The 13315-nt window shown below is 42.5% G+C and overlaps 2 protein-coding genes across 2 annotated transcripts in view; both read left to right on the top strand.

Moving 5' to 3' along the window:
* The window catches only part of LOC109870354 (ras-related protein Rab-40B), a 74542-nt gene extending 72348 nt beyond the window's left edge, over nucleotides 1-2194 (top strand). The window contains exon 4 of the mRNA XM_031804843.1: nucleotides 384-2194. Within this exon, the coding sequence (XP_031660703.1) occupies nucleotides 384-741 (358 nt within the window). The 3' untranslated portion in view covers nucleotides 742-2194. The remainder of the gene's footprint in view (nucleotides 1-383) is intronic.
* A 7238-nt stretch (nucleotides 2195-9432) lies between these two features.
* The window catches only part of LOC109888865 (caskin-2), an 82867-nt gene continuing 78984 nt past the window's right edge, over nucleotides 9433-13315 (top strand). Inside the window, 1 exon segment of the mRNA XM_031805095.1 lies at nucleotides 9433-10092. The gene's annotated coding sequence lies outside the window, so the exon portion shown is untranslated.

Here is a 13315-nt window from a genome sequence, read left to right as displayed (position 1 = left end):
TCTCTCTCTCTCTGTGTGTCTCTCTCTCTCTCTTGTGTCTCTCTCTCTCTCTCTGTGTGTCTCTCTCTCTCTCTGTGTGTCTCTCTCTCTCTCTCTCTCTCTCTCTCTCTCTCTCTGTCTCTGTCTCTGTCTCTGTCTCTGTCTCTGTCTCTGTGTCTCTCTGGCTCTTTCTTTTTCTGTCTCTCTCTCTCTCTGTGTCTCTCTCTCTCTCTGTCTCTCTCTCTCTCTCTCTGTGTCTCTCTCTCTCTCTCTCTCTCTGTGTCTCTCTCTCTCTGTGTCTCTCTCTCTCTGTGTGTCTCTCTCTCTCTCTCTCTCTCTCTCTCTCTGTTCTGTTTAACCCAACAGTGCCCTCTCATGGTGTATTATTGCTATTTGTGAAATGTTAAATATTTTCTCTCTCCTTTGCTCTCTCTCTCCTCCCCTTCTCTGTCTTTCTTAGTGTTGAGTCTCCAGGACCTGTGCTGTCGTTCCATCGTGTCTTGCACCCCTGTCCACCTGGTTGACAAGCTTCCTCTCCCCCTGGCCCTCAAGTCCCACCTCAAGTCTTTCTCCATGGCCAACGGCCTCAATGCCCGCATGATGCACGGAAGTTCCTACTCTGTCACCACCACCAACACCACCCACATCGCCACCAAGAGGACCGGAGGTCAGCTGCTGAAAAAAAAAAAATGTATCCGCCCTCAGCAGCTCAGCCCGGCAACCGCACAGAGCTGCACCGGCAACAGCTGCAAGATCTCCTAGCAACCGGCCGAAATAGGAATAGGAAGTCCTTGGGACAGTATGTTGTCATCGAAGGAACAGGACATTGGTGTTGTTCACTACTGCAGCTCATCTAGGCTCACCAAGAGCCAGCCACATTCAAGGGTGTTTTCAATGAGGGGTGACCCCTCACAGCCCCCCATAACCCCACAGACCAGGAAGTTGTCACAGGGACTGGATGTTCTAGGCCTCCAGACCCACAAGAGTCCCACCTGAGCTCCATGGTGGAACGAAGATGTGGAAGGAACCTGCCATGTTCAGAGGCTGTGGATTGACACTACTGGTCACTTGCATTGGACCCAAAAGGAAGTTTTGACAACCGATCGTGTCTGAGCCATATGACTGTATAGTGCGTAATATGATTCCATGAATACAGTATGTCAACATATGAGCTATATAGTACTATGTGTACACTATTTGTGGATGATCTGTGGTTATTTTTGCTCTGTTGCCTCACCCAATGACACAAAGCATTCAAATGAGTTTCACACCTGTGGTCTAATTTCACAATGAAAGGAAAGTGGACTGGTATTATAAATGGTATACTATATCGTTGCCTTTTAAACAAAATGCTGGACATAGCCTTTTTAAAATCTGGCTACTGGTTTTACACACCGTTACTTTTTACAGTAAAATACTATTTTTGCCGACGTCGTCTGGAATTTCAAGTCTTTGGAGAAACCATTTGTATAATGAATTTGTATGATATGTACAGTTATGACAATGTTGTTTGATACTGTTTGTTTGATGTTGGGTTTGTAGGTGTTTCACAGTGACACAGATGATGCTATTAAGCAATAAGGCCCTAGGGGTTGTGGTATATGGCCAATATACCATGGCTAAGGGCTGTTCTTAGGCACGATGCAATCCGGCCATATATCACTAACCCCCAAGGTGCCTTACTGCAATTATAAACGGTTTACCAATGTAATTAGAGCAGTAAAAGTAAATGGTTTATCATACTTGTGGTATACGGTCTATAATAAACTGGGTGGTTCGAGTCCTGAATGCTGATTGGCCGACAGCCATGGTATATCAGACCTTATACCACGGGTACGACAAAACATGTATTTTTACTGCTCTAATCACATTGGTAACCAGTTTATAATAGCAGTAAGGCACCTCGGGGGTTTGTGGTATATGGCCAATATACCACTGATAAGGGCTGTGTCCAGACACTCCGCGTTGTGTCGTGCGTAAGAACTGCCCTTAGCCGTGGTATATTGGTCATATAACACACCTCCTCGGGCCTTATTGCTTAAATATACCACAACTTTCAGCCAATCAGCATTCAGGGCTGGAACCAGCCAGTTTATAATTTCAGATAGATAGTGACAACACCAAAGACACAGCAGACGTAGTGAGGATGTCACTGAATGAACAAGCTGTTTTGTACAGTAAATATTACCACTACAATAAATTTCACAAACAGGAACTGTCTTTTTTGCTCAGATAATAATTGATCGGATTTATACAGCGTTTTTCCACATGCTCAAAGCGCTGTACAGTGGGGTGGAAAAGATCGGTAACTGGGTAGATAGACGTCACCAGGGATACAACGCTGCGGTCAGAGAGAAAATAAATGTCATATTTATTGAGGTAAAGGTTTGTGTGTGGTTCTGCAGAAAAGGAGAGACATCCATGAACAGGTTTCATAACAGAACAGGGGGATGTGATAAGGATAAACCTATACAAACACATGATGAAAGTAAGGTAAGTATAAAACAACATTTTTGGGGGGTATGACTTCACTAGACACGGAAAATATGAACCAAACACTCTTAACTTGGACACACAACTGGAAAGGAACGGAAGAATTGCTTGACGGGATTTAGATACAAAAGAAAGGTGTGTATAAACTGTAGTGTAGCTTTCTTACACTGTAACTGCTCAGCCATGGACCAAGAACTGTAACTTCATTGGAAAAACACATAGCTTTTCAAATCCATCAAAAATGCAGAGAAATGTACCCTTGGAAAGCTTTCCTGATAGTTTTAGTCGTGTCTGCACTCTGTCTCTGGTTATGTGTTCTTCAATGAGAGTGTCAACAAGAGGATCAGTATTTGGTAAGTCCTCATAGCAAAGAGTCCACACTGAAGATGTGTTCTGTATAAACCCCAGGCTAACACGATGCTATTATCAGGTTCTGATAAGCTCTTACTGTAGTTTACTATAACAGTATGTGTAGCTTTTTACTGATAATGGCAGAGACTTGTAAATAAAAATACAAACAAATGTGTTTCTATTTCAATGCTTATCTAGACCCCCCCCCCCCCCCGACAGTCATGGAACTTCAAAAGACTGCCTGACTGGGGCTCCTGTATCTCCTGGACCAGAAACACTGTGAGTTACCCCAGCACCTGTGTCAATCTACGTAACATAAAATAATGATTTAAGAAATCCCCATCAGTTTAAACTAGAGAGATCTGTTTTTTTGCTTGGGCTGCGACTCAATCCACCACATCCACCTATGCCGGCCATCTGTGGTGGAAGGTGGCTGAGCTACAGTGGTGTTTGTCAGACCTCACGAAAACCTCTAGCATCTGAACGGTTTGACCTAAAAACTATTATGGAGAGGGGAGACTGTCACGATCACGATGGTGTTCTCCGTTTCGCTCTACGGCCCCAACAAATGTCAAGGGACTCGTCTGAAGTCAGTAATGGCTGATGCGCCAACTTCTGTCTGTAGCTTCCGAACATGGTGGTTTTGCTCTACATCGGCCACAAGTGTCACACAGGACTCATCTGAAGGTAACCCATACAAATGAATAGAAGTATGGAGGTAGTTTTGTGCCATCACAAATAAGGGGATAAATATAAACTCAACATGCAAAAATGTCTACAATTTTACTGAGTTACAGTTTATATAAGGAAATCAGTCAATTGAAATACATTCATTAAGCGCTAATCTATTGATTTCACATGCCTGTGAATAGAGATATGCATCTGCTGGTCACAGATACCTTTACAAAAATGGTGGATCAGAAAACCAGTATCTGGTGTGACCACCATTTGCCTCATGTAGTGTGACACATCTCCTTCGCATAGAGCTGATTAGGCTGTTGATTGTTTCCTGTGGAATGTTGTCCCACTCCTCTTCAATGGCTATGCGAAGTTGCTGGATATTGGCGGAAACTGGAACACGCTGTCGTACACATCCATCCAGAGCATCCCACACAGGCTCAATGGCTGGCATATCTGGTGAGTATACATGCCATGGAAGAATTGGGACATTTTCAGCTTCCAAAAATTGTGCACAGATCCTTGCGACATGGGGCTGTGCATTATCATGCTGAAACATGAGGTGGATGAATGGCGCGACAATGGGCTGCAGGATCTCGTCACGGTATCTCTGTACATTCAATTGATCCATTGATGAAATGGAATTGTGTTTGTTGTCCGTAGCTTATGACTGCCCATACTATAACCCCACTGCCATGATGGGGCACTCTGTTCACAAAGTTAACATCAGCAAACTGCTTGATCACACAACGCCACACACGCCGTCTTTCATCTGCCAAGAACAGTTGAAACCGGGATTCATCCGTGAAGAGCACACTTTTCCAGTGTGCCAGTGGCCATCGAAGGTGAGCATTTGCCCACTGAAGTCAGTTACGACACCGAACTGCAGTCAGGTCAAGACCCTGGTGAGGACGACGAGCTGAGCTTTCCTGGGACAGTTTCTGACAGTTTGTGCAGAAATTCTTCAGTTGTATAAACCCACAGTTTCATCAGCTTTCTGGGTGACTTGTCTCAGATGATCCTGGAGGTGAAGAAGCCAGATGTGGAGGTCCTGACCTGGCGTGGTTACACATGGTCTGCGGTTTTGAGGCCAGTTAGACCTACTGCCAAATTCTCAAAAACGACGTTGGAGACTGCTTATGGTAGAGAAATTAGCATTACATTTTCTGGCAACAGATCTGGTGGACATATTTGTAGTCGGCATGCTAATTGCACGCTTCCTCAAACCTTGAGACATCTGTAGCATTGGTTGTGTGACAAAATTGCACATTTTAAAGTGGCTTTTTATTGCCCCAGCACAAGGTGAACCTATGTCATGATCGTGCTGTTTAATCAGCTTCTTGATATGCCACACCTGTCAGGTGGATGGATTATCTAGGCAAAGGAGAAACACTCACTAACAGGGATGTAAACAAATTTGTGCACAATATTTGAGAGAAAAGGTTTCTGTGCATATAGAAATGTTCTGTGATCTTTTATTTCAGCTCATGAAACATGGGACCAACACTTTACATGTTGCTTTTATATTTTTGTTCAGTATATGTGTAAAATATCACAGTGCATTCGGAAAGTATTCAGACCCCTTGACTTTTGCAGCATTTTGTTACGTTACAGCCTTAATGGGATACATTTTTAAAATCCTCATCAGTCTACACATAATCCCTCATAATAACAAAGCAAAATGTTGCACATTTATTAAAAAAAAACTACCTGAAATACCTTACATAAGTATTCAGACCCGTTGCTATGAGACTAGCATTTCGCTACACCCATTATAACATCTGCTAAACATGTGTATGTGACCAATAAAATGTTTGATTTGAGACTCAAAATGGAGCTCAGGTGCATCCTGTTTCCATTGATCATCCTTGAGATGTTTCTACAACTTCATTGGAGTCCACTAGTGGTAAATTCAATCGATTGGACATGATTTGCAAAGGCACACACCTGTCTATATAAGGTCCCACAGTTAACAGTACATGTCAGAGCAAATACCAAGCCATGAGGTCGAAGGAATTGTCCGTAGAGCTCTGAGACAGATTGTGTCGAGGCACATATCTGGGGAAGGGTACTAAAACATTTCTGTAGCATTGAAGGTCCCCAAGAACACAGTGGCCTCCATCATTCTTAAATTGAAGAATTTGGAACCACCAAGACTCTTCCTAGAGCTGGCCACCATGCCTAACTGAGCAATCGGGGAGAAGGTCCTTGGTCAGGGAGATGACGAAGAATCGGATGGTCACTCTGACAGAGCTCCAGAGTTCCTCTGTGGAGATGGGAGAAGCTTCCAGAAGGATAAACATCTCTGCAACACTCCACCAATCAGGCCTTAATGGCAGAGTGAGGACGGAAGCCACTCCTGAGTAAAAGGCACATGACATCCAGCTTGGAGTTTGCCAAAAGGCAAGAGAAACAAGATTCTCTGGTCTGATGAAGCCAAGATTGAACTCTTTGGCCTGAAGGCCAAGCGTCACGTCTGGAAGAAACCTGGCACCATCCCTACGGTGAAGCATGGTGGTGGCAGCATCATGCTGTGGGGGTGTTTTTCAGCGGCAGGGACTGGGAGACTAGTCAGGATCGAGGGAAAGATGAACAGAACAAGGTACAGAGAGATCCTTGATGAAAACCTGCTACAGAGAGCTCAGGACCTCAGACTGGGGTGAAGGTTCACCTTCCAACAGGGCAACAACCCTAAGCACACAGCCAAGACAATGCAGGAGTGGTTTAGAGACAAGTCTCTGAATGTCCTTGAGTGGCCCAGCCAGAGCCCGGACCTGAACCCGATCAAACATCTCTGGAGAGACCTGAAAATAGCTGTGCAGCGACGCTCCCCATCCAACCTGACAGAGCTTGAGAGGATCTGCAGAGAAGAATGGGAGAAACTCTCCAAATACAGGTGTGTCAAACATCATACCCAAGAAGACTCTAGGTTTTAATCGCTGCCAAAGGTGCTTCAACAAAGTACTGAGTAAAGGGTCACCACAATACTTTTGAGCTAATATTCTATGAGGAACAGGAGCCCAAGCAGTAGAAAATGAGGTGTCGGTACTCCGGCTCGGTGAGCTCCTGCCCAACTCAAGCGCTGGACACAGACAGTGACAACAGCAGTAAATCTTCTGAATCATCCAGTGATTTTTACATGAAGATACCCCCCTCAACTACACAAGAGATCATTTATCTCAATGGGACATAATGGTTTAGATAAAGGTTAGATAAGAGAACAAAAATCACTTCACCCTTTAACATGGAATCCTCATTCCATATTTTTTATCTTTGTGTTCTGATCCCAGAAGGCTCAATATACTGCAACTTCCTAGAGTCACTGACGAAGAACAGAAGAATACCAGCAGAGACATTTAATGGACGGACGTAATAACTATTATTATCAACACATTTGTTTTGATATGATTTCGGAGCATTTCATAAAGCGCTTGACATTTCATGGGGTATCGTGTTTACTGATTCTGTTCCAGGCTGAGATCATATTATGGCGGCCATTTTAACAAGAGCAGCTACTACTTTCTCCACCCTGACTTCCTCATATACATCTGGAGCAGGTAGGACCGACTCTTGAGGGCCCTTCAAAGGTTAACTTGACTCCAGGGTCAACATGACACAAATGTAGTGTCGGAGGTAACTCCTGACAGGTTTCTGAGGCCCTGGAGGCTGAAGACAACTCTAGAGCCATACAGTGTACACTACCGGTCAAATGTTTTAGAACACCTACTCATTTAAGGGTTTTTCTTTATTTTAACTATATTCTACATTGTAGAATAACAGTGAAGACATTAAAACTATGAAATAACACATATGGAATAATGTAGTAACCAAAAAAGTGTTAAACAAATCAAAATGTATTTTGTATTTGAGATTCTTCAACTAGCCATCCTTTGCCTTGATGGCAGCTTTGCACACTCTCGGCATTCTCTTAACCAGCTTCACCTGGAATGCTTTTCTAACAGTTGAAGGAGTTCCCACATATGCTGAGCACTTGTTGGCTACTTTTCCTTCACTCTGCGGTCCAACTCATCCTCAACCATCTCAATTGGGTTGAGGTCAGGTGATTGTGGAGGCCAGGTCATCTGATGCAGCACCCCCATCACTCTCCTTCTTGGTAAAATAGCCCTTACATAACCTGGAGGTGTGTTGGGTCATTGTCCTGTTGAAAAACAAATGATAATCCCACTAAGCCCAAACCAGATGCGATGGTGTATCACTGCAGAATGCTGTGGTAGCCATGCTGGTTAAGTGTGCCTTGAATTCTAAATAAATTCCAGACGGTGTCACCAGCAAAGCATTGCATTGTGTGCCACCCCCCAACCCCTCTTTTTACGCTGCTGCTACTCTCTGTTTATCATATATGCATAGTCACTTTAACTATACATTCATGTGCATACTACCTCAATCAGCCTGACTAACCGGTGTCTGTATGTAGCCTTGCTACTTTTATAGCCTCTCTACTGTATATAACCTGTCTTTTTACTGTTGTTTTATTTCTTTACTTACACATTGTTCACCTAATACCTGTTTTGCACTTCACTGTAAGGTCTACTACACCTGTTGTATTCGGCGCATGTGACAAATAAACTTTGAATTGATTTGAAATAAGGCTATCCTCTGTATACCGCCCTACCTTGTCACAACACAACTGATCAAACGCATTAAGAAGGAACGAAATTCCACAAATTAACTTTTAAGAAGGCACACCTGTTAATTGAAATACATTCCAGGTGACTACCTCATAAAGCTGGTTGAGAGAATGACAAGAGGGTGTAAAGCTGTCATCAAGGCAAAGGGTGGCTATTTGAAGAATGTGAAATCTAAAATATATTTTGATTTGCTGAACACTTTTTTGTTTACTACATGATTCCACATGTGTTATTTAATAGTTTTGATGTCTTCGCCATTATTTTACAATATAGAAAATAGTAAAAATCAAGAAATACCCTTGAATGAGTAGGTGTATATACTTTTGACTATAGTGTGTGTATATATATGCAAAAAAAATTCAGTCAGATAAACACTCCAAAACAGCCTACCTGACTGTTTGCAGGCGTCCGCATGGTCCTAAGGCACACTGTTGCACTCTTTTGTATCACATTCCAATGATTAAACTGGGGGGGACAAAAATTATATTTCAGAATGTGGGTGGGGACATCCAGTACCCAGTGAAAACTACTCACTGAAGATGCATTGTGTGGTTCTCATGAAGTGTCAGTTCACAATATGAAATGATCTTCTTGTCTTTTCTCTCAAGCAGGTGCATATGGCGTCAGCACCTTGGACTACAAGTACTCAAACTACTACTACGACAAACAACACTCAGCAATTTTGTATTTGTCGTCAATCATGATTATATAAAGGAGGTGAAAACATGGAAGAAGTTCAATGACAATTTTTTTTAGCAAACTGTACATTGGAAAGGGAATATCATCCTTAGACTTTTATCATTCACTGTACATTTTTAATCGCTGCATTTTCACTGTACATAGATGTTACAGATAAAAACCAATGTATCCTCAGATGACTCAGAACTCTAAGTAATTTCCGTGTTGAATGCACTGTGAGTGGTTCAGAAAGAGTGCAATGAGCCAAGGAGATAGGAGGCATTGTAACACTCACTCCCACTCATGTTTGAGTTTGCTACCTAGACAGAACATTCTTTGAGTGATGCAAGATTGTGTTAAAATTGCGAAGAATGGTTAACATTTTTAAATTCTTGAATTAAACAGTTTCTGATAGTTTATTCGCTCTGTAAGAGAAGCTATGCGTGATTCATTGTTTAAACAAGACTAAAAATACATGTATTTCATTGTCGTACTTTTGAAAGCACACTGCAGCGGTCCATTTGATTTGAGTGCAACGGGTGTGTTACTTACGATACCCCGTCTTACCAGCAGGTGTCACTAAAACCTAACAACTTCGAACTGTGGACCGTTTTATTTATGTTTCCTCGACCACATACACAAACTCCTTTCCAAATCCTATCAGAGCAATTTAATGCCACTTGGATTGCGCGGCTTTTGAATATTTCTACATGGTCAACCCGACCTAAACCATGTCTTGTCGAGTATGGACATCTTAATTCTAGCTCCAATAAATTATAACTTTAGCCTAACTACTGATACAGACTCAGGTATTTGTTCACTCCCCTAATGGTTAAGGGTAGTATGGGAGCATGGTCATCTGATCCTGGATCTGTGTTTGAATTCGCGACGAAGTTCTCCAGAGTTTTGATGCGTGTGGAGGCGGAGCCGCGCGCTTTGCTCTAGGTCGCAGAGGGATTTGGAGAAAGATATGTCCTCCTAGCGCAGGGACAAGTCCGGCGACTTATCCTTCAGGAATGGTCTGTCTGGCGAGGATTTTATTTACTGGAAGCAAAGTAAGATTTAACTGAATAATGTCAGTTTGACTTTCAATAATTTATCTAAACGTTTTCTGGATTATGTGTTGCCAGTAGCAGCATAACTTCTTCATACAGGCAGATTCCATTGAGTCTACAAGCACCTGACTCGCTGAGCACTACACCCTGGCTTCAACCCTTCACCAGTCCAAGGTCAAGGACCGGATAACATCTGCCAACATTTTCTGGTGAGTTTGTATTTCACTCTTCGTTCGTTTATTATTGAGTGGTCTTGCAAGACCACAAATCAAAAAGCACTTGATTGGGTGAAACGTCCGGGGGATCTGGAGGAGAGATTTGAAAGCCACTGATCTGTTTGTGTTTCAAGGTAGATGGGTACACCTGCTTGTCAATAGTAGCCTATATAGCTGGCTATAAGCAGGTTTGTTTTAAGGCCAGTTTATTTCCCTAACTAGCTAGCTAGCAGCACTGTTTAGTTACAAATGTTTCTACATGTGCCTCCCTCATGGACAGCTGCTGATTAAACTATGATGTGACACCCTCTAAACCAGGGTTTCTTAAACTCCCGTTTTGTTTTTTAGTCCTAGCACTACACAGCTGATTCAAATGACCAACTCATCATCAAGCTTTGATGATTTGAATCAGCTGTGTAGTGCTAGGGAGAAAAACGAAACGTGCAGGGGGGGTGTCGAGTTTGGGAAACTGTGTGTATTGGGCTTGGTGTCAATCAATAGTCATTTGCTAGCTGGCAAGCAAGGTGCCTGACCAGTTTTAAATTAGTGGCTCATCATGGCACAAATGAATGGCATTAAGCTACAACTAGCTGGTCGGGCACTACATATCTGTGCTAAAGGCGTCAATACAGACCCTGGTTTGATTCCAGGCTGTATCACAACCGTCTGTGATTGGGAGTCCCATAGGGCAGGGCACAATTGACCCAGCGTCGTTAGAGTTTGGCCAGGGTAGGCTGTCATTGTAAATAAGAATTTGTTCTTAACTGACTTGCCTAGTTAAAAAGTAATGAGATCATATAGCCTAACTTCTGAATGGAGTTAACATGGTTTCATGACTGCTTCCTTACATGATGCCATCTCCCCTCACTTAAGTGTAGCCTAAAATAGTATGATATTATCATCAAAGCTGATGTGATCTGATGTGTACAATAACCTATCACAGTGTTGTATAGGCTAGATGTAGTTAGCCCCACAACCTGATGGTGAACAGAAGCCCTGCTGTAGACAGACAGACACCAATAACCGCTCCTTCTTCTAACACATTGTTGTGCCAGACATCATTATGTCCCAGCACAAGCCTTCAGAAGAATGGGGGACAAATGTAATTGAATGGGATAGAGTAAAATAGAAAGAATATATTATTGTCCTTGTGAAGGAAAATTATTTGCCAAGTCTATAGCACAGGTGACAAACAAAAAGTACCCCATTCAGTTGTCATGACAGATTTTCTTTTGTCGTTAAACAAATGAAAACGTATTTGTCACGTGCCAAAAACAACTGTACAGTTAAATGCTCACTTACAAGCCAAAAGGAGAATGACCCAACACACCTCCAGGTTATGTAAGGGCTATTTTACCAAGACGGAGAGTGATGGAGTGCTGCATCAGATGACCTGGCCTCCACAATCCCCCGACCTCAAACCAATTGAGATGGTTTGGGATGAGTCGGACCGCAGAGTGAAGGAAAAGCAGCCGACAAGTGCTCAGCATACGTGGGAACTCCTTCAAGATGGTTGGAAAAGCATTCCAGGTGAAGCTGGTTGAGAGAATACCCTGAGTGTGCAAAGCTGCCGCCAAGGAAAAGGGTGGCAATTTGAAGAAACGAAAATGTAAAATATATTTTGATTTGTTTAACACTTTGTTACCACATGTTTCCATATGTGTTATTTCATAGTTGGTCATCGCACAAACCAGATGCGATGGCGTATCGCTGCAGAATGCTGTGGTAGCCATGCTGGTTAAGTGTGCTTTGAATTCTAAATAAATCAGTGTCCCCAGCAAAGCACCCCCACAACATCACACCTCCTCCTCCATGCTTCATGGTCGGAACCACACATGCGGAGATCATATGTTCACCTAGTCTGCGTCTCACAGAGACACGGCAGTTGGAACCAAAAATATCATATTTGGACTCATCAGACCAAAGGACAGCGTTCCACCGGTCTAATGTCCATTGCTCGTGTTTCTTGGCCCAAGCAAGTCTCTTCTTATTGGTGTCCTTTAGTAGTGGTTTCTTTGCTGCAATTTGACCATGAAGGCCTGATTCATGCAGTCTCCTCTGAACAGTTGTTTTTGAGATGTCTGTTACTTACTAGCATTTATTTGGGCTGCAATTTGAGGCTGGTAACTCAAATGAACTTATCCTCTGCAGCAGAGGTAACTCTGGGTCTTCCTTTCCTGTGGTGGTCCTCATGACAGCCAGGTAACTCTAATGAACTTATCCTCTGCAGCAGAGGTAACTCTGGGTCATCCTTTCCTGTGGCGGTCCTCATGAGAGCTTGTTTAATCATAGTGCTTAATGGTTTTTGCAACTGCACTTGAAGAAACTTTCAAAGTTCTTGAAATGTTCCGTATTGACTGACCTTCATGTCTTAAAGTAATGATGGACTGTTGTTTCTCTTTGCTTATTTGAGCTGTTCTTGCCATAATATGGACTTAGCCCTATTTGGTAAAAGACCATCTTCTGTATACCACCCCTACCTTGTCACTACACTGATTGGCTCAAAGGCATTAAGAAGGAAAGAAATTCCACAAATTATTTAACAAGGCACACCTGTTAATTGAAATGCATTCCAGGTGACTACCTCATGAAGCTGGTTGAGAGAATGCCAAGAGTATGCAAAGCTGTCAAGGCAAAGTGAGGCTACTTTGAAACAAAAACATCATTTTTTTGGTTACTACATGATTCCATTTGTGTTATTTCATAGTTTTGACGTCTTCACTAGTATTCTACAATGTAGAAAATAGTAAAAATAAAATAAAAACCCTGGAATGAGTAGGTGTGTCCAAATGTATGACTGGAACTATATATATATATATATATATATATATATATAAAATAATACTTTTTTAAATGTTTTTTTTTACCTTTCTCCTGGATATTTTTTATCCCCTTAGTGCTGCTGCATGGCTTTGTCCTCTGTGATGTAGCATTTAGGGAATGGGATTAAGATGCAGTCACTTCTGCATTCTACTGTGCGTTCCTAATGTCACCCTATTCCCTATGTTACGTACTACCTTAGGAGAATTGGCAATTAGAGTTCCAGACAGCTCCTAGGGAAGAAAAAAAACTGTTGAGGGGAAAGTGGGAGGAGTAAAGGAGATGTATTCCGGCATGGAATGATCCTCAGGTAACCATGGTGGAAGGGCTTCCTGAGTCAAATAATGGTTTTAGAATGACACCATCTTTAATTAGGTTGTAGTAACAACCTGTAATA

Source organism: Oncorhynchus kisutch, linkage group LG25 (assembly GCF_002021735.2).
Source record: "Oncorhynchus kisutch isolate 150728-3 linkage group LG25, Okis_V2, whole genome shotgun sequence".
Taxonomy (NCBI): domain Eukaryota; kingdom Metazoa; phylum Chordata; class Actinopteri; order Salmoniformes; family Salmonidae; genus Oncorhynchus; species Oncorhynchus kisutch.
This window is presented reverse-complemented; position numbering and strand designations above follow the sequence as displayed.